The 25,657-nt window shown below is 34.7% G+C and overlaps 1 protein-coding gene across 8 annotated transcripts in view; it reads right to left on the bottom strand.

Annotated features, from left to right (window-relative positions):
• Positions 1–2,715: 2,715 nt before the first annotated feature.
• GK (glycerol kinase) overlaps positions 2,716–25,657 on the bottom strand; it is a 70,172-nt gene continuing 47,230 nt past the window's right edge. For 4 of the 8 annotated variants that reach the window (XM_020284892.2, XM_020284894.2, XM_020284895.2 and 1 more), the window contains 10 exons: positions 24,844–24,886; positions 24,303–24,383; positions 13,309–13,387; positions 12,275–12,371; positions 11,677–11,761; positions 10,963–11,083; positions 10,710–10,853; positions 7,914–7,994; positions 4,348–4,434; positions 2,716–2,920 (listed from right to left, as the gene is read on the bottom strand). In XM_020284892.2, coding sequence (XP_020140481.1) covers positions 2,910–2,920; positions 4,348–4,434; positions 7,914–7,994; positions 10,710–10,853; positions 10,963–11,083; positions 11,677–11,761; positions 12,275–12,371; positions 13,309–13,387; positions 24,303–24,383; positions 24,844–24,886 — 829 coding nt within the window. In that variant the 3' untranslated portion in view covers positions 2,716–2,909. Of the gene's footprint in view, positions 2,921–4,342; positions 4,435–7,913; positions 7,995–10,709; positions 10,854–10,962; positions 11,084–11,676; positions 11,762–12,274; positions 12,372–13,308; positions 13,388–24,302; positions 24,384–24,843; positions 24,887–25,657 lie in introns of those variants that run through there. The other 4 variants (XM_020284893.2, XM_020284898.2, XM_020284896.2 and 1 more) reach the window with 4 other exon arrangements.

Genomic DNA, 25,657 nt, shown 5'->3' with positions numbered 1-25,657 from the left:
TGAAACAGGCAATTAAAGATACTGGCCTAGTTGAGCAACTTGTTTTTTACCTATCTTCTGCTTCTTAAAATATTTATGTTTATAGTCCTCAAATTTAATTTAATGGGTCATTTCCATTAAATCTAATGACAGGGAAACCTCAGGGACTACTCGTAAGTTTTTTGTCTACAGTAGTTGGCATATCTGATATTTAATTATAAGGCCAGAATTAAGATATGTACCTATGAAATATAGACAAAGTAGCAATCAAATTGGTTTTAAAAGTCAGTTTCCTAATTGTTTATTATGTGAACTTATTATAAAAGTTGCTAGGATGCACTCCAGTTCACTTTTGTAAAAAAAAAAAAATAGTTGCTAGGTTGAGAGAGCAAAGAATCAAGTAAACTTCATTATTTAAATATCATTAGTTAAAACAAGCCATTAAGGGTTATAGTTAAAAGTAATTTTTGCACTCCTGTTTACTATTAGGTAAACAATACAGGATGAATACTATTTACTCCACTGTCAACGCTAATAGCTTTCATTCTTCGTTCCCACGATACAAAACAGCCATAAATATCCCAAAGAATTGGGCTTTGGGTAGTTCAAAAGAAACACACTAAAAATTCTAAAATATCATTACAGAAGATGCATTACTTATTTTATTGATTGGTTGGAGAACAAAAGATTGAGGTATTGGCTATTAAGTTGAGAGAACAATGGTATACTTGATTCCACCAACTATCCCAGGTAGAGAAGAACAGAAGCACAGAATGAAACCAGTGAAAGGAAGATCATGGTTAGCCATGCAAGATCCTATTGATAATGGCCATTGACCTTGCCAAGGTATTTTCTGGAAATGCTTAGATGGGACGGCGCAGTCTGTTCTAATAGAACGATTAAGGTGTTCATCATTCCAGAAACTACTTGGGCTGTTGGTTAATTTGTCAGCATGTGCCTGATCAAATACTAACAGCTGAGTTTCACATCTCCTGAAACAGATTTCTTAATTTAACTTTGACCTAAGTTCTAGTCTGTAAATCAGAAAGGCAAGTAAGAATGAGGGGTCAATTTATTTTAAGTAAATTTATCATTAAATATCAACATGTACAATTTCAAACATTTATAGACCTTGTATTTCATAGAAAAATTAATGTAATCTTAAAATTATTTGAACAGTGATTTTCACAATTATTTACAATGAACTCAACCTACCTTTGTAGAAACATAATTATGTTTAAAAGTACCCCTGCCACAAAGTGATCATTTCACAGTACCTTTCTATAATATTTATGTCACTTAAGTGGCAGCTGCATCAATAAAATCCAGCAGATTCAATAATTCAGAAATAGCACAATCAGAACAGTAATTAAAGCTACCATTAATTCCAAACAAAATAAAATATTTTATATTAACATATAAATATTTCCTCATTCAGCACTCACTGAAGAAAATAACTAGGAGCCAATCTTTTCTTAGTTATTTACCACAAAACAAATTAATTTTAAAATATTTTTAAAATTTACATTAAGAAATTAGATTAGGTGACTTCTTATAACATGTGACATTAAATATTTTGAGAAATTCTTGGTTTTACTGGAAGGCATTTCTAATGGTAAGCTTTTTTCAGTTGTAATATTATATTAAGTAGAGATAATTCAGTCATCCCAGATAGAAATTTCTTATTAAGAATTGATAAAATTTGAAATGAAAGAGATTCTTAATTCCTAATTTTTTTTCTACTTAGGTCTTTAACTTATTTGACATTTTCTCATTTCCTCAAAAGGATCCCAAATATGTCTATAATTAATTCAAAGGAAAAAGAACTTTATTTGGACTAGTGCTAAGATGTTTGAAAACAATATCTACTGTGGTATTCCACAATTTTTTTCTTTTTCTTTTTTTAGCTAAGACAGTTAAATAAAATTATAAGGTATAAGAAATATAGTTGAAGTCACAATAAAGTACATTTTCTTTTATTGACATAGAATATATACTTAAATTTTAAATGTTGGCTCTTTAAGAAAAAATTTCTCCTGGTAAATAATATGCATAACCATTGCCCAAAAATGTATACAGCTGTTTTATCCAAAATATTAATATACAAGGTAGTTCACTTAAGACTAACCCTGTTGTAACATACTGAATACAATGTGGTCTTAATTTATAAATGGGCTAACCGCAGTATATAAAATATATAGGTATGTATGTTATACATACAAAGTAAAAAATATAAAAAGGAAAGATGGAAACAAAAAAAGAAAGTGTCCTTTCCTATAAGATCCAGACAGAAAGTCATTATAGTGAGACTGTGTATAATGTTCGAAGAATTTCTGTTTTGGCAAATGTTTTTTTAGAAAAATATTCAAGCTATGAGAATACTAAAATTTCCATTTTAATAATTTAGTAGAGATTTCTACTTAAACATTCAGTGAAGATGTGGGCTTCTAATATGTAGAAAGGAAGACTTTTGGGAGTCTGTTTAAAAACAAACAAAAAGTCATTCATCTTTAACAGGTTGGTAGTAACCCCTTAAGCAAGTATGTGTAGTGCACAGAATCAAATCCTGGTCCAATAGCGTTTCAATATGTTTGATGAAAGAATCCAATGGACAGGATCTGAATTCCTCCTAGATCTTAGAGGGAATGGGGGAGGATGTTATGGCAAATGGAGGGGATCAGCCCCAAAAGTGGCCGGCCCAACCTTAACTGTCGATGTTAAAAAACACACCAAATGTTTCTATAGCATTCTTTCTGCTGCATTTTCTTTATTTCAAGCCACAGGTCTACTTGAAGGGTCATGCAGCAAGTGGCTTATAAATAAAATCAGAGTCTATGAATAGTGTCATCACATTAAGAAACAGAATTAATTGCAGGATCCTCTCGTTACATAAAAAGCTCGCATCTTGGGAATCCATGAGTTGGTATTATTTATGGAATACCTGAAATGGGGGACAAAAACCATATATGTCAATAATACATACATGCAATTCAGGAGTTAAAGCAATGAAGACTCTATTCAAACATTTATTGAGCTAGAAATTCCATATGATTTGTAAATAATGCCTCACAGCTAAAATGTAACAAATACAACTGGGCCAAGGCGGGTGGACCGTTTGAGCTCAGAGCTCAGGAGTTCGAGACCAGCCTGAGCAAGAGCGATACCCCGTCTCTATCAAAAATAGAAAAAATTAGCCGGGCATGGTGGCACATGCCTGTAGTCCCAGCTACTCGGGAGGCTGAGGCAGAGGGATTGCTTGATTCCAGGAGTTTGAGGTTGCTGTGAGCTAGGCTGATGCCACTGCACTCTAGCCCAGGCAACAGAGTGACACTCTGTCTCAAAAAAAAGAAAAAAAAAAGAAAAAAGATAATCTAATGTTGTGATGCCATAATTTTCATTGCATATTACAAATAACCCTAAATTGAAAATGCCAAGCTGAATAAGTGCTTGCCAAATTTCTACAAGCAGATGCTCTCCCGACATCAATAAAGTTTAAATTTTACATTTTTAACCCAGGTCATCATCATATTAATTAAGGGAGATGATTTAACTCTTTCCTTAATCATGAAGATTGTCTTTAAAAGCTTCATTTTCATAAAAACATATGAATTAAGAAATAAGTCATTTCCATTTTAAGCCAGTAATTTGAAAAAAATGGAGCTATCGTCACAGCAGCCTCCAAAAATGGCCATTATATTTAAATTAATACAGATTATGCAATGCATCTCATAACATGCTGAACCATTTGACTTTTCTAAGAATAGAAGTTAATGTTCAAAAATAATAATTTAGTTTTCATTTCAACTCCTATTTATTTAAGTAATAATTTTAAAAAATTCAGTTCATAAAATGTATTCTCTTTTAACTAAAATAGTAGTGACTATAAATATTCCCCAGTTTTAGAGTTTTACAGGAACTCTGCTAACATGCTCTGGCTTGAAACTCTTGCCAGAATTGAAATATTAAGACTTCTGTAGCAAATTTTCAGGAGTACGAAAAACAATTATATACATTTGAAAGCCAATTTAGTTAATGTCAAAATTATACTTTAACTTTTATCAGTCATTCTGAAAGTCTTTTCATTTAAACATTAGTACTTCCACTTTTGCTTATTTCTGTAGCTGAAAGTAAAATGTAGCCCCCTCAAAGAAATCATCACCCACAAAAGATAAAAAAGGTTAAGCAGAGTCATAGTCCTTAATTCTAACCACCCCCAAAGATTAATTGGTCTATCTAATTAGACCTTTAATTGATTTCCCAGGTTCCTAAACATAAAAAGAACGAAAAACACTGAACATTTTCTGCTGAATTATACACAAATACATTAATGCTAACTAATAAAATTGTCTGATTTAAAGAGTAACTAACCTGAGATGTACCTTGCTCCGATTAACATTACCATGCTACTCACTATAAAAAAGCCCAAGGGCAGACTACAGAAGATACTAGGGTCACCTGTGGTCATCCAAGCAGAAGAGAATTCCAGTCAAGCAAACCAAAAGAGAGACACATAATTACAATATTTGTGTTAAGAATCACAAGATAGCAAAACAAATCATAAAAATAGTATATTCATAAAAGCTAGCAAAGAGTTATTACTTCAAATCAAAAATATAATCAATATTTAAGGCTTATGACAGTTAACAAGCAATACAGATAGCATGCCACAAATAGCCAAGAACATGATACATATAGACCAACATTAACCTTCCATTGGCAATACCAAAGCGAGCCTATGGAGAACTTTTTTGGGAGGCTGTGCATTTTAGCTTTCTTGATTTTCCCCCAAAGATACTAAATGAGCAATTTAATTCCCCCAAAGTTCAAATTATTGGTCCTTTGGATATCAGAGAAGAGTTCTATCAGTCTACTGAAAATGAATTTTAAATCCTATTTTTGCTAAAATATCAGTTAAGTTTTATTTTTAAAATAGAATTTGGTGTGTAAGGAAATGCAGCTGACAATATCAGTTGTAATTGAAAAATTAAATTGTATTAGTATTAAATTAAATTGTATTACATTTAAAAATTACCTGAGAACATGATTATTTTGATATTTTCTAGCCTGAATTCTCTTGGAACCCTTCCTTTAAACATCATTCCTTTTCCAAATTTAAAAATTATATATCTAGAATATTTAAAATTCTTTAAAAGAGAAGTTTATTAAAAAATAATGTTCAAGAGTTAAGAAAATACAACTATTAGACAAAGGGGCTTCATTGAAGTATAGCTAGTTAAAGATTCTCTGCAGGCATATTTAGTTATATAGTAAACTGATGATAGTAATTTCTTTCCTTTTTTGAAAGAGGACTTTTTCACCTTACTATGCATTTCTTTCTCCTTAGAAAGTAGATTTTAATTTTTATTATTTTTTTAGAAGGTAGATTTTTATTAAACAGAGACATAAACCATTTCCTCAATTTTACCACTGTTTATGTTCTTTTTCAAATAAAAAAACAAGGTTTTGTTTTGTTTCTATATTTGTGGAGACCATATTTTAATTTGATTTTAGAAAAGGGGAATATATCTTCTAGTTCTTTTAGAGCAACCCGTTGCATATGCTAAGTTACAATGAGCAATTTTTCTGATGTCCCTACAGTGAGTTCTGGTTTGAGAAGATCCTGAGGATTATCTGCATTCAGGGGTCCTTATCAAGGACCCCTGAATGGCACCCCAGATGCCATCTAGGGTGGCATCTATTTAATGAAGGTATTTCCTTTTATATATATATGACATATATAATATACTTGTTATTTGATAGCTATATAACACATTTAAACCAATGTGACCTGTTTTCAAAATGTTTTGGTGGGTTTTGAGTTCAGAGCCAAAAAGGCATCATTTATGATGAGCTCTCTAAAAAGCATCAAAGTCCCAATCACTTCAAAACATCTTAAGCACATATCAAAGTATGTTAAAAAGTGTTTATAAGGTGTTCAAATATAGTTGCAAACAAGAAAATAAATATAAGATTGCTTCAAAATTGCCAAAGCACTTTGGAAATTAAGCAAACCTGACTCTTTACATAAATTAAAGCAATTTAAGGAGGCTAAGAAACAAGGTAGCCATTCTAATATCCTTTTTTTTTTTTCTTTTTTTTTTTTTTTAAAGCCAGTCAAATTTAGCAGTGGGGGGTTGAATACCAACTTTAGTGACACTAATGTGAATAAGTTCTGATAACCCACTACCATCGGACCAGCCTCTAATATCCTTTTAAGTTTATTAAAATAGGTTTCTATCTGTATTGCAATTATAACTTATTGTATCATATAGTTATATCATATAGCTTATATTGCTTAAAGGAATATAATTAGCATTTTATTAATTGAATATTATTCTGAGTTTATTATACAGCTTAGAGACTCCCAAAATATTACACATTAAAGTGTTTTTCATAAATCTATTTAAAAAACATTTTCAAATTTTGGCTTAAATCCATTGCAGTCTAACTGAAACAAAACCAAAATTAAAGCAAAAAAAAAAAAAACTCTCAAAAAATCAAATTACTTTTATCATCAATGTTGATAAGCAGAAACTGAAGAAATGTGATTTTTTTTGTTTTCATTCATCAACTTTTTCTTGACATTTTAAATTCATTGATAGTAAGATACACAAAGAAAGAATGATCAGTTGATTTTGTGGGAATTTTGCAATTAAAATTATATCCTCAACTGCTAGTAAGGAGAACTTTGTGTGTGTATAGAAGGCATGGAAGTTGGGGGTGGGGAGAGAAATAGGATTGTGCCATTAAAAAAAAATCCAACTAGTAAAAATAATTATTCTACTTAACTTCTCAATGGCTAGTAATTAAGGGCAACTAGAAAAATCAGGGTTCACATCTGTTATCTCTCACACAGCAACTAGCATTGTAGCAACTAGCATTGTGCTAGAAAAGTGCTTATGATTGCGAAGTTTAATTGTAAGGGGTCTCTCAAAATTGCAGTCATAGCAAGAAAAACTTTGCCACTCTCTTGGGAAAGAAAGTTGAGTTTCAAAACAAAAAATTTAAAGAAAAAGGATATTACACTTATTTAGGAGAAAAAACCAAAAGCTTCAAGTAGGAACACTGTGGTAGTGGATGGTTACAAAAGCTTCTCCTAAAAGCCAGATATATGAAAAGTGGTTCTATTCTCACTTTGGGGCTGGAAGGCAAGTATTATTTCATTTATAATCTCTTTTCAATTAAAGTATATGCTTCAGTCTATTATTGGCCATTGTTTGAATCATTATGCTCCAAATCTTGCTTTTAGCAAAGAATTATAATATTATGTCATATTAAAGTCAGCTTAAGGTTGTTTACATCTAAATGGTTTACTTAAGCTGTATACCTTCGTATCTAAGTGATTGAAAGATAAAATAGCCCCGTATTTTTTTTTAATTTTTTTTTTTGGGCCAAGAGTATTTCCCAATCTATTATAACACTTCTAATTTACTATGTTTGGTATATTTCTTCCTCTTCGATTCCAAAGGAATTCCCATTATATACATTCCCTAAGTACTTGGAATCAGTCTAGGAAGTAACAGAATATACTCTGAAATTAATATAGCTTTCAGTTGGTTTAGGTCACAAAGACAGCCTCCCAAAAAGGTAAAGTACGATGAGAGAGAGGGAAAAAAGAAGACCCTAGTTGATTTTTTTTCATTGAGAAGAAATTAGAAATAATTTTACTTTTGGAAGATTAAGTTATCAATTGAAGTACCAGGAATAAACTAACAAGGAAAGATAAAGCAGGATAGTGTTAAAGTATGTACATCAATCTGATAATTTACATTTTCTGTTTAGAACTTTAAAGTGTCTTCAAAATGTTAGAAACTTTGGACATATGGTAATGCTTTTCTTCAGAGCAGCCTGGCTAAGTGTAAATGGCTAGATACTTAAATAATAAGCTATTTAACATGCTAAGAAAAAGTAGCAATAAACAAAAACATTTTTACCACTTTCTGGAGACTGAGTTGTAACCCAACCCATTGACTTCATCACAGCTTTCTTCCATGTAGAATAACGGATTTCACTTTCTAGAATTAGAAGGTAGGAAAAACATACATATGAAAGGTAGTCGGCTGAGATGTTCTAAGTACCATACCTATGATCACTCAGCATTCTTGACATATCGTTGCACAACGTTGAACTGAAGAGGGGCTTTACCAGGACTCAGATTTGGAAGCATGGGGTTGCTGGCAACTGCCAGTGACCAGAAGAGATGCTTGCTTGGAAGTTGGAGTGAAGGAGGACAGGAGAAATTTAGCAGGTTGAAGGGAGGTGGGGAGACAGGCCACCTGCTATACAGACCAGGCCACTCACAAGTGGTGGTGAATTAGAAAGCGGAATTCCCCAGCCTGAGCAAGAGCGAGACCCTGTCTCTACAAAAAAATAAAAAAAAAAAAAGAAAAGAAAAGAAAAGAAAAGAAAAGAAAAGAAGAAAGACAACTAAAAATATATAGAAAAAATTAGCCGGGCGTGGTGGCGCGTGCCTATAGTCCCAGCTACTCGGGAGGCTGAGGCAGGAGGATCGCTTGAGCCCAGGAGTTTGAGGTTGCTGTGGGCTAGGCTGATGCCACGGCACTCTAGCCCAGGTGACATACTCTGTCTCAAAAAATAATAAATAAATAAATAAATAAATAAATAAATAAGAAAGGGGAATCCCATTTGATCTGGTTTCTTTTTGGGGAGAGGTCAGAGCGGGGCTTGGCACGAGGGAAGGGGTATGCTATGATGTAGAAAGACTAAAGGGAGACTTGTTTTTAGTCCTGCCAGAGGACTCAACATAATATTGATTTCTCACAAAATTCAAATTGCATTCCTGTGAGATAGCTTTCCAACACCCCCAGACCCCCCTGCTCCCGGGAGCCTAGAAGTAGAATTTCTTCAAGGCGGAAATCCACAGCTGGACAACTAAACAAAAATAAGCATTGATGCTGTACTTCTCCTAAGGTTGCCAAATCACGAGTGGGGCTACCCTTCTCTCAAGCCTCCCAGCCTTTCCACAGCACCTGACGTCTGCAACACCCAGGAGATAAGGCTCAAGGATCACTGGCTTCAGAAAGCTCTCAAAGTGTCAGCTACCACAGTGAATTTTTATGGTCTTGCCTCCTTTTTCCAATACACTTGCGTCTTCTGAAGGAAGGGCAAGGACTTGGCCTTATTCATCTCTATATCCCCATGTCATAACAGTCTCTGGCCTGGAGTTGTCTCTAAACAACTGTTTGCTGGAAAAAGGAACTATCTATACCTAGGTGCCCATTAGCTGATGAGAGGGAGGACAACTGGCACAACTGATCAACTCCAGGCTAAGGCCTTCAACAACAGCAAAGATGGCTGTGCTCAGAAAACAGTCATCCTTACTCCTTAGCATAAAACTTCCTTGTTTTAAGAGCTGGATTCATTTGGGGGCCATATACCTGCTCTGAATGTTATTTGCTTATTAAAAAGTTGATTTTTTTTTCAAAAATAGAAAATTTTTTTGAATTCCCTATTTTATACAGTATTATAAAAATTAAAAATGATAGCATATCAAATTCTGAAACAATTTCTACATCAAGGTATGTGGTAATATGATATACTGTCTGACTATAAAATTACTAGTATTATAATTCATTTTCTTATATATGGAAAAGAATAAATAAAATTAAGAAATACTGGTGTAGTCTTCCAGAAAACTAAACAAAAATGCATTTGAAAGCTTATTTCCCAATAGCTCAAAATCCACTTTGATACTATTTTAGACAGGTTTCTAAAAAGTTATAAAACCAAATTCAATGTATTAAAAAAAACTTTATTTTTCTAGTCACATTTATTTCAATTTAAGAGATGTATCACTATATTTTAGTAAAAGGGTTGATCAAAGTTTGTGGCTTAGCTTAACTTGTTAGGAAAATGAATTAAATATATATATATATATATATATCTTTTTTTTTTTTGAGACAGAGTCTCACTCTGTTGCCCAGGCTAGAGTGGCATGGCATCAGCTTAGCTCACAGCAACTTCAAACTCCTGGGTTCAAGCCATCCTCCTGCCTCAGCCTCCCGGATAGCTGGGACTACAGGCATGTGCCACCATGCCTGGCTAATTTTTTCTATATATTTTTAGTTGTCCAGCTAATTTCATTCTATTTTTTTAGTAGAGACAGGGTCTCACTCTTGCTCAGGCTGATCTCAAATTCCTGAGCTCAAACAACCCTCCCACCTTGGCCTCCCAGAGTGCTAGAATTACAGGCATGAGCCACCTCACCAGGCCTGATTTAAATATTTAATGCTCTTTTACCTAAATTGTTGCTGCCCCTTGTCATGCTAGTCCTGCTGTGCTTAAAAGTTACTGGACTGTCAGCCTAGCTAATTATGTTCTAAAGCTGAGTCATTGGCACCAAAGATGATCTGGTACAGACATTATGGGTAGGTGGCTGATGTATCTCCCTTCTCACTTAAAAAAAAGGCTATTCTAACCAGCTAGAACTGACAGTGTAGCAGTGTTATTCTCCTATACAAAAGAACTATAAATTGTAGAAGTGTGTGGTTTTTAAAAAGTGGTTTTAGAAGTTTTTAAATAAGGAACTATTTCTCTCATTCACTTATTCAGTATAGTATAGCCCAATATGCTTAATAGCTGAATCTGAAACAGTAACATTAACTATTTTACTTTGTTCCTCATAAATAAATACTTTGCGAAGGCAAACTCCCTCACACTTAAGGTCCTTTTCACAGTATACCATTAAAAGTTTCATTCTTTAAATGTACCCTCAGCGTTGATCTGAGGTTCAAACCGCTCCATCGTGACAGCTGATAAATCCTCAGGTTCTAGACTCCAAACGCCGACTCCTTCTGCTGCCCCCGCTGCCATGGCAGCGCCCAGCGCAGTGGTTTCAGGCATTGAGGGCTTCACTGAGGGGAGAGAGCTACATCAACATCTTTGCAGTTATATATGCTAAAGAACTAGTTATTCAGAAAGAAATATTACTCTGCGAGTTTAAAGGAAGGAAGGCTTACTAACCTACTGGAATATACAGAATGTCTGCTTGTAGCTGCATAAGAATTTTGTTGCAGGTCATTCCTCCATCTACCTGCAAATGACTGAGTGGAATTCCACAGTCCCGATTCATGGCATCCAAAATCTTAAATAAACCAATGCAATTAATGTTATGAGACTACTTCACAATAATATGTTTGAAAATGGTAATCATCCACTCCGAAAATCTCAAAAGCTTCTGACAACTTATCCCCATGGATATATACAAATAAAAAAAATAAATAGAGGGAGAAAAAGAGCTTCTGATAGCCTACAGAATAAAATGGAAAGTTCTTATTCTGGTCTTCCCCGCCCTCCCTGATCCTGGTCACAGCCAACATTTTCTCCCTATACCTCTATATTCACTGATATTCAGCTAAGCCAAACAACTCTATTTTGCACCCCATTTTCCTGCCGTGATACCTATGTTTGTGCCATTTCCTTTGTTTAATATGTACCACTCAGCCTCTCCCCAACCATAAAATGCTCAGTGCCTGGCAAAGAATAGGAACTTAGAAGCTAATGACAGCTGAAAGGGGTGGTGGTGGGGAAATACTTATATTTAGATTAGTGCTTAGACAGGTTTAAGTTTTGATTAACTACATTTTCAGTATTTAATAAAATCAGGCACTAATATACAATTTGTTTAAGAGTGGTAAAAGTGAGCTAAGTAAAAGAAAACAGGCCCATATTTATTACCTCTCGGGTTTGGAAACAAACAGCTTCTAGTGCAGCAAAAGCAATATGGCATTTATTAGTGAACTGAGTGAGTCCACAGATTATTCTAAAAATAAACACAAAGATTTTCAGATTAGAGAGGTATAAACAAATCACCAATCTGAAGTGTCTCAAATATGGAAAGGTCAAATTTGGTAGACAGAAATGTCCAGGAAAAGAAAACTGGACATAATCATTAAGTAACTCAGAAAGTCCTTATAGTCCACAATCCTGCATCCACATACAAAAAAGTTCACGATCCATCTGAATAAATGACACTAACATAAAACCAATCTAGCATTCCAGTATTCATTTAGATAATGCCCCTTTGCTATATAACTTGCAGACACCTTAAAGATAAAAGACAATAACACTAAAACGAAAATGGATACGGCAGTGGTTATTGTCAGATGATTTGTAACTTCTTGGAACTTAAGAGTTCTGAAATTCTATTCTCTGAATAGAAAAGGTTTTCGCAACACTTTAAAATCATTTGAAAATACATAGGAAACTAATTAGTCATTCACTACTTTAGTAAATAAATCAGGACCTCAAAAGACACAGTATTTTCAATACTTACCCTCTTGCACTGGGATCCCAATAAGGTGCATATAACCCTGAAAATGCTGGGACGAAGTAGCAGCCATAAGAAGTACCTACTTCTTTAGCAAGTTTTTCTAAGATTTAAAAAAGGAAAAACAAAAAAAAAAATTCACACTAATATCCTACTTCATTAAATAAACATACCTATTTTAAAATTAGGACAGGGATTTTAGTTTCTGATTCATTGATAAAAGTATATAGCTAATTACAATATGCTAGGAGCAACAAAAACAAGTTTCCCCACATTAAACACCCCCACTAACATGTAACCCAGTTCAAGAAATCAAGAAACTGGATTAATTTCTTTAGATCAGGGGTCCTCAAACTTTTTAAACAAGGAGCCAGTTCACTGTCCCTCAGACTGTTGGAGAGCGCGCACTGTGGGCCCGGCAAAAACACCCGGAGGGCCAGATAAATGTGCTGAGTGGCCTGCACGTGGCCCGCAGGCCGTAGTTTGAGGACACCTGCTTTAGGTAGTTTATGTCATTTCCATTATTTTGATGAAAAAGTGGCCTCTAGTGTGTTCCAAATCAGAAATGTATTTCTGATTGTCTCACCTTCAGGCAAAGTTAAACAAGTGGATAAAAGAGTAGTTATGTTCAAACCAATTATCCATAGACTGAAAATAGCCATATTAATACTTAAATTAAAGGTACCAGAGTTTTAATGCTCACTCTAATCTAGGAGTTAAAGCTCCTTCTCGTCAGATAAATTTAACTAGAGTACTTTACCTGCAGATTCTGGCAATCTCCAGAGTTCAATTTTACACTTGGGTAATTTTTATGTCCTACCTTGCCAGTTTATTAATAACTACCACTAATAATATCAATTCATTGTTTTATAAATCTTCACAAAATAGTCTTCTCTGTATAAGTCAAACTCATAATAAGGATCCATATAATTTATGGATCACACTCAGGCCAAAGCATTAAGTATTTACAGATGGCAAAGATAAAATATTGAAAGGTTTCATTCTTTAGATTTCCTAACCCTTTCTTAGAACATACTCACCAATTTCTTCTGAGGTCTTTATAATTCCAAGATTGTCTTTTAGCCAGCGAGTAACAGCACCAGCTATAGCTACAGAACCCTAAAGGAAAAAAGGAACCCAAGATACAATGTATGTTATCACTAAAAAGTGGTTTTATTGAGCATATTCAGTGTATTACACACCAGATATATAAAATTCCAATAATTTCAATTTTGGGACTCCTACAAATATGATAAACTAGATATGCTAATATAAACATAGTTTTATCTAGGTCACTAATAAAATTTTCCATGGCAATGAGAAGTGAGCCCTCCTACACACCCTTGGACCTGTCTTCATAGGTGGACTTTGATTGGTTGAGCATTTTGCTTTTTATACAATTTTTCTGTCTATTGCTGAAGCTACTGAGGTATATTATTACCTAAAATACATCCCCAACTTACTCACAAAGTTACTGGGAGAGGTCACATTAAAAGTTTTTTCAAGTCCATTTCCCATATCCAATAGTATAGTAAATCAAGCAAAGAAAACGTTAGCAAAAAACCTAGGTACTAAGTAATTTTGCTTTAAAACAAAATCACCAAGGGATTGCACAGGGTTGCGGGGAGGCAAATGTGTGGCAGTAAGGATGAAAACATATGACTCAGGGTCAGATAAACTGGGTTTGCGTCTCAGTTCTAGTACTTAGTTGCTATGTGATCTCAGGAAAGTTACTTAGGGTTTCTGAGCTTCTATTTCTTCACCTATAAAATGATGGTGACTATAACAATACTTATTTAAACAAACTACTGTGAGGCTCAATATGAGAATATATGTGAGGGCTCTTACTAAATGTAAATATTAATTCCATTAATTTTTCAGTGTTAAAATTTCTATCGAACGATGAATGGATAAAATGTAGTTATGTCCACAAATGGAATATTATTTGGCCATGAGAAGGAATTATGTACTAATCCATGCTACAACATGGATGAGCCTTAAAAATATTATGCAAAGAAGACAGGCACAAAAAAACCATATGACTCCAGTTATATGAAATGTCCAGAATAGGCAAATCCATAGAGAGAGAAAGTAGATTAGTGGTTGCCTAGGGCTGACAGGAGGAGGTTATGGAGTTTCTCATTAGGTTGATGACAATATTCTAAAGTTAGATTGCGGTGATGGCTGCAAAAATCTGTTCATATAGCATACTAAAAATCATTGACCTGTGTACTTTAAAAGGGTAAATTGTGTGGCATATGAATTATATCTCAATATAACTATTATATTAATAAAAAGATCCTGAGGGCAAAAAACGTATCAGCACAAACCATTAGGAATTCCACTCCCCCAAATTTTTGGTTCTGATGTTTCATTCATATATATTACTCATGTAAATTACTTCCACAGAGACACCCCAAACCAAACATCAGGTGATATTAAACATAGGAACCTATCTGTAATTGTATTAACTGAATTACAAACGGGTATGTCTTCTTGCTATTAGTTGTCAGGATATAACCAATATAAAATGAATATGCTGGATACATTCCATCATTCATAGTTTCTATGGAAAGAAGTCACTACATGTTGCTATAAAGTTGCAGAATGCCACAAGTGTTCTATTTATACAGTGGCTTTTTAACTATAAAAAATATTTGAGGAATGAATTTGACGCAGCTGGACAAATATAACAAGGCTTTAAAAATGGGACAAAAACAGGCCGGGTGCGGTAGCTCACGCTTGTAATCCTAGCACTCTGGGAGGTCGAGGCGGGCGGATTGCTCAAGGTCAGAAGTTCGAAACCAGCCTGAGCAAGAGCAAGACCCCCTCTCTACTAAAAATAGAAAGAAATTAATTAGCCAACTAAAAATATATAGAAAAATTAGCCAGGCATGGTGGCACGTGCCTGTAGTCCCAGCTACTTGGGAGCGTGAGGCAGGAGGATTGCTTGAGCCCAGGAGTTTGAGGTTGCTGTGAGCTAGGCTGACGCCATGGCACTCTAGCCAGGGCAAAAGAGTGAGACTTTGCTTAAAAAAAAAAAAAAAAAAGACAAAAACAATTCAACACATAGTTCCTTACAATTCTAATAGATCTTGCCCTCCCCACCCCCCAAAAGAAGTCCTTAATACACTTCCCAACTTTGATATGTTTACATATTTAGGTGCTTCATGGACCACTTAGGAGAACTAAGTTAGTTTTTGGTTTAGAGAGGCTTAAGAACTTTATTCTCAAATTTCCTTTGGAAACAGACAATTCACAGATATTAATAGTAGCTGCCAAACACTAGTCAACATATAAGTTTCTATACATTTCCAGTGCCTCCAACAGAAATATAAAATGAGCTCTATATGTAATTTAAATATTTGCCACATTAAAAAAGTAAAAAGAAATAGGTAAAGTTAATTATATTTTATTTAATCCAATATATTAAAAATATCATTTCAACATATAATCAATACTAAAATTGAGATTTTTTGTACTAAGTTTTGAAATCTGTATATACTTTACACATACAGCTCATTTCAATTCAGACTAGCCACATTTCCAGTGCTCGATAGCTGCATGTGGCTAGTAGCTACCCTATTGGGTAGCACCATTCTAGACCTAATTGAAAAAAAAACCAGGTGTCCCTTCTTATACTCTCAAAAGACACGGTCTCTAAATGGCATCTAACCAAGAAATGTGCATATTTTCAATAGTTTTGGGTGAGTAGAGCTAAATTATGAATTCTAAAAAGCTACTGTGCTAGAAGTCTAGTAGAGTGGTTTTATGACTATCAGCTAGTGGGACTTTATACTTTCGGAAACCAAATGTTGATATACCTCATTTCCATTGAAAAGCGTAAGATGCTGCATGCTTAGACCACATATTTGAGAAGAAGCAATATGGTTCTAGTCAAAGGAAAATTAAGGTTTCGATCATAGGTAACTGGTTGAGAATTAGCACTATCTAAATTAAAACAAAAGAAAAAATACAGAGCCACTGCCAAAGCTCCAGAGAAATTATTTTAAATTTTGTCATCAGGAATGTACCAGAGTGTTTTGTTGTGATTGAAGACACAGATCCAACATAACAAAATAAAAGGAAATAAAAACACTTATCTGAAAGAAGTATATAATTTTGGCATCAGGATATAATACATGGTATGCTTTTAGCCTTTAAAGAAATTAATGAAAATGAGAGAAACCTCCAAATTCCAAAAAGACATGTAGCCGCCTGAATTCAGAGGCAGAAGATAAAATAGAAGATGGTATAATGCTTCAAAGCTGGGCAGGAAAAGAATACACGAACAGAAACTTAAAATGATAGATAGAAGGTGACTGTCTACTTGTTATCAATTAAGTTGCCATAAATTATATCCTAAATATAAAGTTCTAATATTTTAATGCATCATCTACAAATACGAATCAGCCCTAGTTCCAAGTCAGTATTCTCTGGGAAAGGTGCATGCAAGCCTAATAGTTGCACTCCAAGGAAGATGCAATGGAAAGGAGAGGGTATATAGAAGAGAAAATTAAATGGTAATAGGATAAAAGGAATAAATTATTTAAAAAGTAGACATATAGCCTAGAAAGTGAAAGGCTAAGAAATAGGCCACAGGATGATTGAATTAAAAATAATCAAGTAGATCTGATATAATGTCATAGCAGGCAAATATACTCCTCCTCAAAGGCCCTTGAACATGAATGCCACTGCTACAAATAGTATAAATATAAAATAGGAGAGTTTGTGATACAGTGGAGTTGTATCTTACAGGGCAGTTAGGGTTAACATTGGTGAGTATGCAGAAAAATCATATTTAAAATAAAGAGTATCCTTATATTGCTTAAAATCATCCATTAGGCATAGTAAACATAGTTTGGTGTATACTGCAGTACTATGTATCTCTACATATATAGTTTATAGTATAGTTAATTTGTATATATTATTTAGATTATAAACACAAAGTCAAACTCTACAGCATTTTTAATTGCATAGAGAAAGGGAATACAGAGTTGAGTTGGGGCAATATTATTTTGAAATATATTTCATTAATATTTCAGCAACAAGTTAGGGAATTAAAATTAAAAGCATTTATTGCTCAGAATGTACACTTCTCCAGAAAGTACATTATAAAAGTCCATAAACAATGTTTGTAGGCTGTGGCAGACAGACTTTTAATTAAGGTGGCTCCCATGATCCCCAGCTCCTGGTATGTATACCCTTGCATGATCTCCTCCCCTAGAGTATGGTGAAACCTGTGACTTTCTTTTAACCAATAGTACACGTCAAAAGTGACAGGATGTGAGTGATGATTTTATATAAGATTTTTGCACCTATCTTGCTGGACATTCTCCCTCTCTTGCTGACTTTGAGGAAGCAGAGGGCCATGTTGGGGGGCCCCATGTGGCAAGGAGCTGCAGGTGGCCTTTAGGAGCTGATGGTGGTCACTGTCGGGCAGGTAGCAAGAAACTGAAACTCTCAGTCCTATAACCACAAGGAACTGAATTCTCCCAATAACCTGAATGAGCCTGGAAGCAGATTAAACCTCAGACTCTGAGCAGGGTACCTAGGTAAGCTGTGCCTGGACTCGAGACCCATGGAAACTGAGAGATAATAAATATGTGTTGTTTTTAAGCCACTAACTTGGAGATAATATTTTTATATAGCAATAGATATCTACTACATAGGCTTACACCGAAAATGTAGTATCTAGCTCAAGAAGGATAAAAAACTCTAAAAAGGAAATCTTAACACTATAATCAACAATCACACCAAAGAAGAGACGGAGGAAGAAACATTTAAAAAACCAAGGGGGGCCGGGCGTGGTGGCTCATGCCTATAATCCTAGCACTCGGGGAGGCCGAGGCTGGCGGGATCGCTCAAAGTCAGGAGTTCCAAACTAGCCTGAGCTATAGTGAGACTCTGTTTCTACTAAAAATAGAAAGAAATTAATTGGCCAACTAAAAATATATAGAAAACATTAGCCGGGCATGGTGGCGCATGCCTGTAGTCCCAGCTACTTGGGAGGCTGAGGCAGAAAGATCACTTGAGCCCAAGAGTTGGAGGTTGCTGTGAGCTAGACTGATGCCACGGCACTCTAGCCGAGGCAACAGAGTGAGACTCTGTCTCAAAAAAAAAAAAAAACTTAAGAAAAAACCCAAGGGGGTGATATAAGGAACCCTCTTCGAAGCTCATATTTAAAAAGAAAAAAATGGCAGGAGTCAGTATTTAAACATTACTTACTAAACGTCTATTATCTGTCAGCCTGCTGGGATAGAGTGGTAAATAAGACAGATAAGTACCCAGAGGCTGGGCATGGTGGCTCATTTGAGCTCAGGAGTTCGAGACCAGCCTGAGCAAGAGTGAGACCCTGTCTCTACTACAAATAGAAAGAAATTAATTGGCCGACTAAAAATATATCGAAAAAATTAGCTGGGCATGGTGGCACATGCCTGTAGTCCCAGCTACTCTGGAGGCTGAGGCAAAAGGATTGCTTGATCCCAGGAGTTTGAGGTTGCTGAAGCTAGGCTGATGCCATGGCACTCACTCTAGCCCGGGCAACTGAGTGAGACTCTGTCTCATAAAAAAAAAAAAAAAAAAAAGGTACCCTGGCCTCAGGAAACCTATATCCTAGTGTATATCCTAGTGACAAAATGTACAACATGGAAGTCTCAAATGCTAAGTAAGCTTAAGTTCATAATAATATTAAGGTTCCCAAAAGGATTTTTGTTTTGTGAAACAGTATTTAGACAAAGAAAAACAAAGAAAGGGAGGAGAGCTTTGGGAAGATAGTGTACATTTAACAAGATGATGGAGGGAAGGCAGAACCACTCAATTGCTCTATTTTGCTCCAGTCTCTTCCACCACAGAGAAACATTGTCTAACTAGAAAGGCTGGGACAAATCTAAGCAATTTAATATGAGTTAAAGCCATAGGACAACTTAAGGATCATGTGCCCCAATTCCTTTTTACAAATAATGAAATTGAGAATTCAGAGATGTTAAAATGCCAGGTCTAGTATCACCTCCCAGGGGCTTGGGAGAAGAAAAAAAAAAAGAATTCTCTTGGTGATGAAAAGGATGTAGATGTCTACATCATCAACAGAGATAGTGAGTTTGTAGTTCAAATATCCCCTTTGTTCTAAACACAGAGTATAACAGACAAAATATAAAAAGAGAACATTGAAATATGACTCAAATACAAAATAATATCTATGTGGACAGAAATAGAAATGTATAAAATGTATAACCAAGGAAGACTAAAGCCACAAGCATGATGGGTTCTGATTTATTTTTCTATATGTGTTACCGGGTAGGAGTGGAGGCCAGAAACTTGTTCCTCCAGAGGAAAGGGGTCCAAAATGCTTTGTGCAAGTCAGGGAGTAGAATCAGGCTCAATGCTTGAAGCCAGGGGCTAGGTGGTGCTTTCCTACTTGTGCAGAGATGCTGGAACAACAAGCAACTGTCTACCTGTTGACTAAGGCTATGGCTTAATGGAAGATGAGGCTGGAAGTGAAAATTCTAAACTGCATGAAGAAATCTATTATTAAGGAACTTAACAGCTGGAATAGAATTCATTCCACTCTGACAAAGACTTTACGTATGCTAAAACTATTCAAAGAGATAAACTAAGGCATGAGTTTCATTTAAAATAAACCATCGTGAAACTATGAATCAACAGAAAAGAGAAATGAAACAATCAGGTAGATGTGAAAAATAACCAAATAAAAATCTGGAAATGAAATACCAAATGAAATAAAAAATGTATTAAATAATAAATGGGATAAACTCGAGGCTAGACAGATGAGTAAATTAGTGTTCCCATACACTGCTGGAAGGAGTATAACATATGTTGACTGTGATAAACAGTTTGCATTATCTATTCAAAGAGAAGATACACACAATCTATGGCCTAGAAATTCTACTCCCGCAGAATGGTGCGCACATTTACATCAGGAGACATATACAAAAATGTTCATAGCAGCATTTTTCATAATAGCCAAATACTGAAAACACCTCGAATGTCATCAACAATTGAATAAATACTAAACTGTGATTTCATATGGCAATGAGAAGGGATAAAAAACAGCTGTATCTAACACCATGGATGAATCTCACTAACAAAATGTTGGGTGAAAGAAGACAGATCAAGGAATACATAGTGTGACTCAGACATGCATGCACACACTCTCTTTCTCTCTCTTTTATATTTTTGATACAGTATTAAAAACATGCAAAACCAAACTCCGGTGTTTAAGGTTGCACATGTAAGTGTTAGAGCTACAAAGAAAAGTAAGGAAGTGCTTATGATAAAAGTTAGGGTGGTGTTTATCTCAGGGGAGGGGAAAGAGGCTTGATTGGCGGAGGCATATAGGGGTTCCTGGGTGTTGGCAGTGTTTTATTTCCTGACCTGTGTACAAGTTACATGGGTCTTCTCTTTATAATAATTTGTCAAGCTGTATATTAATGTTTAATGCATTTTTATATATGTCTTACATTACACAGTACAAAAAGAAGGGTTTTTATGTTTTGTTCTGTTTGTTTTAAAGAGAGAATTTGGAAATGGAAGGTAGATACTGAGAAACTCACCAGGGATGCAGCACAGAGAAACAAAGAGATTTTAAAAAAACATAAAAGGGCAGTTAAAAGACATGGAGGATGGGTTGAAAGGTTCCAATATTCATCCAATAGCAATTCCAGAAGAGGATGGAGGTAATGGTAGAGGAGCAATATTTGAGGAGGTAATTGCTGAGAATTTTCCAGATATGAAGACAGACTTGGATCCAAGTACCTAACAGGATAAATAAAAATAAATCCAAACCCAGGCACAGCATAGTAAAACTACAGAGCATCAATGATAAAGAGATAATGTTAAATACTCCCAGATAATAAACCAGATTATCTACAAAGGAACCACATTTAGACTGACATCAGAGGCCTTATCAGCATCAAAAATGGCCAGAAGGGATGTGGAAAAAATAACTATTAACATGAGATTTTATAAACATCCCTGGAATGAGGGCAAAAAAAAAAAAAAAAAACCTAAAAGGAATAGGCTTACCATTCCACACTCTTGTTTAAAGAACTATACAAGGATGCCCCTCAGCAAGAAAAAAATATAGGTGGGGGTCTAAAAGGTGTGAGATCAAAGAAATGAAATGGATAAAATAAGTCAATAAATATGATTTACTATCCACTGCAAAAAAATAGTACTAATTATAGTATGTTGAAGAAAAAGGGGGAAATGAAAACTTTCAACAAAATAACATGATTGCTGGTGGAGGTGGTAAGGACAAAGTATTCAAGGTCTTTGTCATGGTTGGGAGATTAAAAATACTAAACAACGATACATATTCTTAGATAAATATATAGTTAAATAATATCTTAAAAATTTAAAGGTACCCACAAAAGGCTCAAAATCACCAAAATAAAAAAATAGAAATGCATTTTATTGCTCCCAAATCAGCAGAGGGAAAATGAAAGAAGGCTAAAAGACTAAAGATGAGTAGCTATAGTTTCAGGTTTTAAAGAGGGTAGAAAGTAAAATTTTAATACCTCTGACTTCCAAGCCTAACAAGGGTTTATCAAATTAAAGACATTATTAAACATATACTCTGTAAACAGTTTAAAAAAGGAATTATTATGACCAAGTGGAATTAGCATGAATTTACTGAGGAAAAGCTCTACCAATCTAGTATTATTATATTCCCCACCCTGTTTTTGGTTTAATTTTTTAAAGTGCTTTTAAAATGGTTGTTCATTGCGAAAATTGAAGAAAACATAGAAAAAACAAAACACTACCTACACTGTTACTATATTGACATATTTGTGTGTATGTGTGTTGTTGTTGTCGTTGCTGAAACTGCTAGGTTAGCAGATGAAGGAAGGGACATACTTCAGATGTAGTGAAAACAACACTGGACTTGGAAGACTATAGCCCTGAATTCCCAGACTTATAAGGAAACAGATGGTACAGTGGGTAGCCTGGGCATCAAGGCTTTGTTGTCCAATAACCTGGATCTGCTACTCACTGTTGTCAAGTTATCTTGGCCATGTGACTCCAATTTCACTTTTCTCATTTCAAATTCCTCGTGTGTAAAACGAGGGGATAGGAGAGTGTAACTAAGTATGTTGTCATATGATCTAATGTTCCTCTCTCAGCTTTAAAATTTTATGAATCTAAAAATAAATTACATGAATTGAAACAAAATCATAAAGCATATGCTTGTTAAATCTCCAGATGAGACAAAACTGGAAGGGTTACAGAGTAAAGAGTGAAAAAGAATTCAAATTCAGACTATATAGAAATAGACTAAAATCACTATGATGAAATTAAACAAAGGAAGAAACAAAGACCTGAATTTAGATAAACAAAAAATCCTCTACACAAATACAGAATGGAGTGGACTTGGTTTGACAATGATTCATTTGAAAAAGAGCTAGGTATTTTTTAGCACATGCTCCTGGGGCCAATAGTACGAAGGGGTTATTAGTCTAAATTAATGAACTCTCAACTAGAGTAGCAGAAGCAGTGCTTATAGTAAGAGAAGCACAGATCACACTTGATTGAGTACAAGCCAGATTACATGTGGAATGTTATATTCCATTCTGGAAGACAATAATGAATTGCAATGCACCTAACAAAGGGAGCTCAGAACTATAAAGTATCTAGAAACCATGTGAGATCAGGGCACTGGGCCAGTTTACTCTGGAGGAAGACCCAGAAATACTTGGTAACTGCCTCCCAGTGTTAGAATGTTCTTGACAGTCAACCTAGGTCCAATGCTAGAGGTGTTATTAAGAAGCAGTTTTGGGTGCTATCTTCAAACAGAAGTTGGAAGGTTATCAGGAAAGGAGACAAGAGAGGGCTTTTCATATTGGGAGGGAAGAAGTTGAGACCAGGTGAACCCTGTCCCTGAGGCCCTTTCCAGGTCTAAGGCACCTATAATTCTAAAGTACTAATTGTTTGCTGTATAAGCAAAAAGGAAAGCTTCTTATTAATATTTATTATTAATATTATTATTATAGGTAATATAACACTTATCAAGTGCATATTCTATGTGCCTAGTGTTGTGCTAAGCATTCTCCATAGGAGGAAAACAAAGGAGGAGGGAGGGGCTGGTAGGATTTTAAATTCTGACAAGTATTAATACCTTTAATATACAGAACATGTTTTCACAAATGCTTCTATCCATAGAAAAGGGGCTTGGCGGGGGGAAAGAAATTACAGTGTTTATGAGGAGAATGAAATAAACTAATATTCTTCATGCTCTAAGCATAGTGACTAATAAATGTTTTAACTATAACTAGAAGTCTCAAACTTGTGACTAAATTATTATCAGGCATTCCAGAAAATGAGCCTCAGTACGTTTTCAGATCAGTGGTATACTTGTACATTACAAAGTAGCCATTTCAAAATTAACTGTAACAAAATGTATCTGATTAGACAAATACAGCACTACTTCTTCGATTTTATCAATAAATGTTTCTAATACAAACTTACCACTCCCTATTAACTTAGACTGACATATTCCTACTATAATTTACAAACATGTTTGAAATAAATGTTTTCAGTGATAAATAGCATAAATCTCCTCAATTTCTTTTCCACATGAAAATGTCACACAAAATTATTTTTTATGGGGAGACAAGCAAAGAGAGTTGCTCTGCCCTTTTGCATGCTGGGGCATTTTAGTTAAAAAAAAACATAGAATTTTCAAGATGAAAGAAATGTTAGAGAGCAAGTAAATCCCTTCATTAAACTTTAGAGATAAAAAGCTTATAGTGCACAGTAGCCAAGTAATAGGCACAAGTAATAGACACAATTAATTGGCATGAGAACTGAGGAACCAATATAATCAAGGTCTCCTGGACGTCCTGGCTCCCTGCTCAGTCCTAGGTTCTTTCTACTCAATCAAATACCAAGAACAAAATGGAATTTTTTGAGTCCTCTATATTAAGATTTATCAGAAAAGGTATTAGAAAACACTGTCATTTTCATTAACTTTGAATGTTTGTCATATTATCCACATTGATTGAAAAGAACTTACTTCCAATGCATAAAAAACTGGCTTGTCTCTACCGAGTTTGTAAGCCACTGTGGTGAGAAGGCCATGTTCAGAAAATACACACTGTAGGAAAGAAAAACAGATTTCAGGAGTGGCGAAAATGAAAAGATATCATGAGAATATTTTTTAAAACTACAATGGCATAGGCACAAAATAATGCAATCAATAAAACAATTTAAAAAATAAATCTTAACAGTCAAAATGATCAGAATTAAGTACCCACTTAAGCTGCACAAAAATGTATTCCTTATTCTAAATTAAATTTGCTTTAAGAATCTAACAAAGTCCCACTACAAATTTCCCACCAACACAATTAAAAGCACACATATAAAATTCAAAGAACCTAAAACGGTTCTTACCAGAACCATTCAAATTTTTATTGAGTTCTAAATTAAACCCCAATAAAGATTAAGTAAAAGCTGAAGACTCAAAAGTAACTTAATAGCAAATTATGTTCAAGCATTATTTATATGAACTTGAAGACCTTCATCAATGTTTTAATTTAAAAAAAAAAAAAACCAACCTTACGGCCTGTATTGCATAGTAAGAAACATCCTGTTCCATACCTATAGTTGGGGAGAGAATAATAATTTTATTGAAAGCAAATGATGAAACATTAATAATATAAGTGATCTAAACTGACACATAGTTTAGTACAATATAAGTTACTAAAGTTTTAGAAAAGTCCAGAAACTTAACAAATATCATATGCTCTTTATGGCATAATACTTTAAAGATCAATCTAGAATAAAATGTACTTAATATAATCTTAATGGAAAAAATGCAGGTATAATATTTTGTATTTATTCAGTCATAGCCCAGGGCTATGTTTATAAAATATCACTGAATTACAACAAATGCTATGTTCGGTCACAGTTATGTTACTCCTAATCCGCGTGAAGTGAAGCATCGATGACTAACAGTCTTTCACCAATACGGTTGGCCAGCTTAGCTCAATTATTAATACAGTCATAAAACTGAGATACGCCACTATCTTCTGGCAGGGTGAGGAGGCTAGGTGCAGAGTGTGGGAGAGGCTAGCTGGGAAACTACAAGAGTGGCGTAAAAGGGGAAGGTTATTTAAGCCTTACCTTTCCTGTTCCTCTGCAAGATAGGGCATTACAACAGTGATAGGACAATCAGAGTCAGAATGCAACGTGGCTGATAGGAAAGAACTGAATTTATTTTGTGGCAGCCTTATCAGCATAAACTTTGGACTTGGCTGGGTGTGGTGCCTCATGCCTGTAAGTAATTAATCCTAGCACTCTAGCAGGCTGATACATGAGGATCACTTGAGTCCACAAGAGTGAGACCCCGTCTCTACTAAAAATAGAAAA

The sequence above is a fragment of the Microcebus murinus genome, chromosome X (assembly GCF_040939455.1).
Source record: "Microcebus murinus isolate Inina chromosome X, M.murinus_Inina_mat1.0, whole genome shotgun sequence".
NCBI classification, from domain to species: domain Eukaryota; kingdom Metazoa; phylum Chordata; class Mammalia; order Primates; family Cheirogaleidae; genus Microcebus; species Microcebus murinus.
The sequence above is the reverse complement of the archived record's forward strand: the minus strand, read 5'-3'. Positions and strand labels throughout refer to the sequence as shown.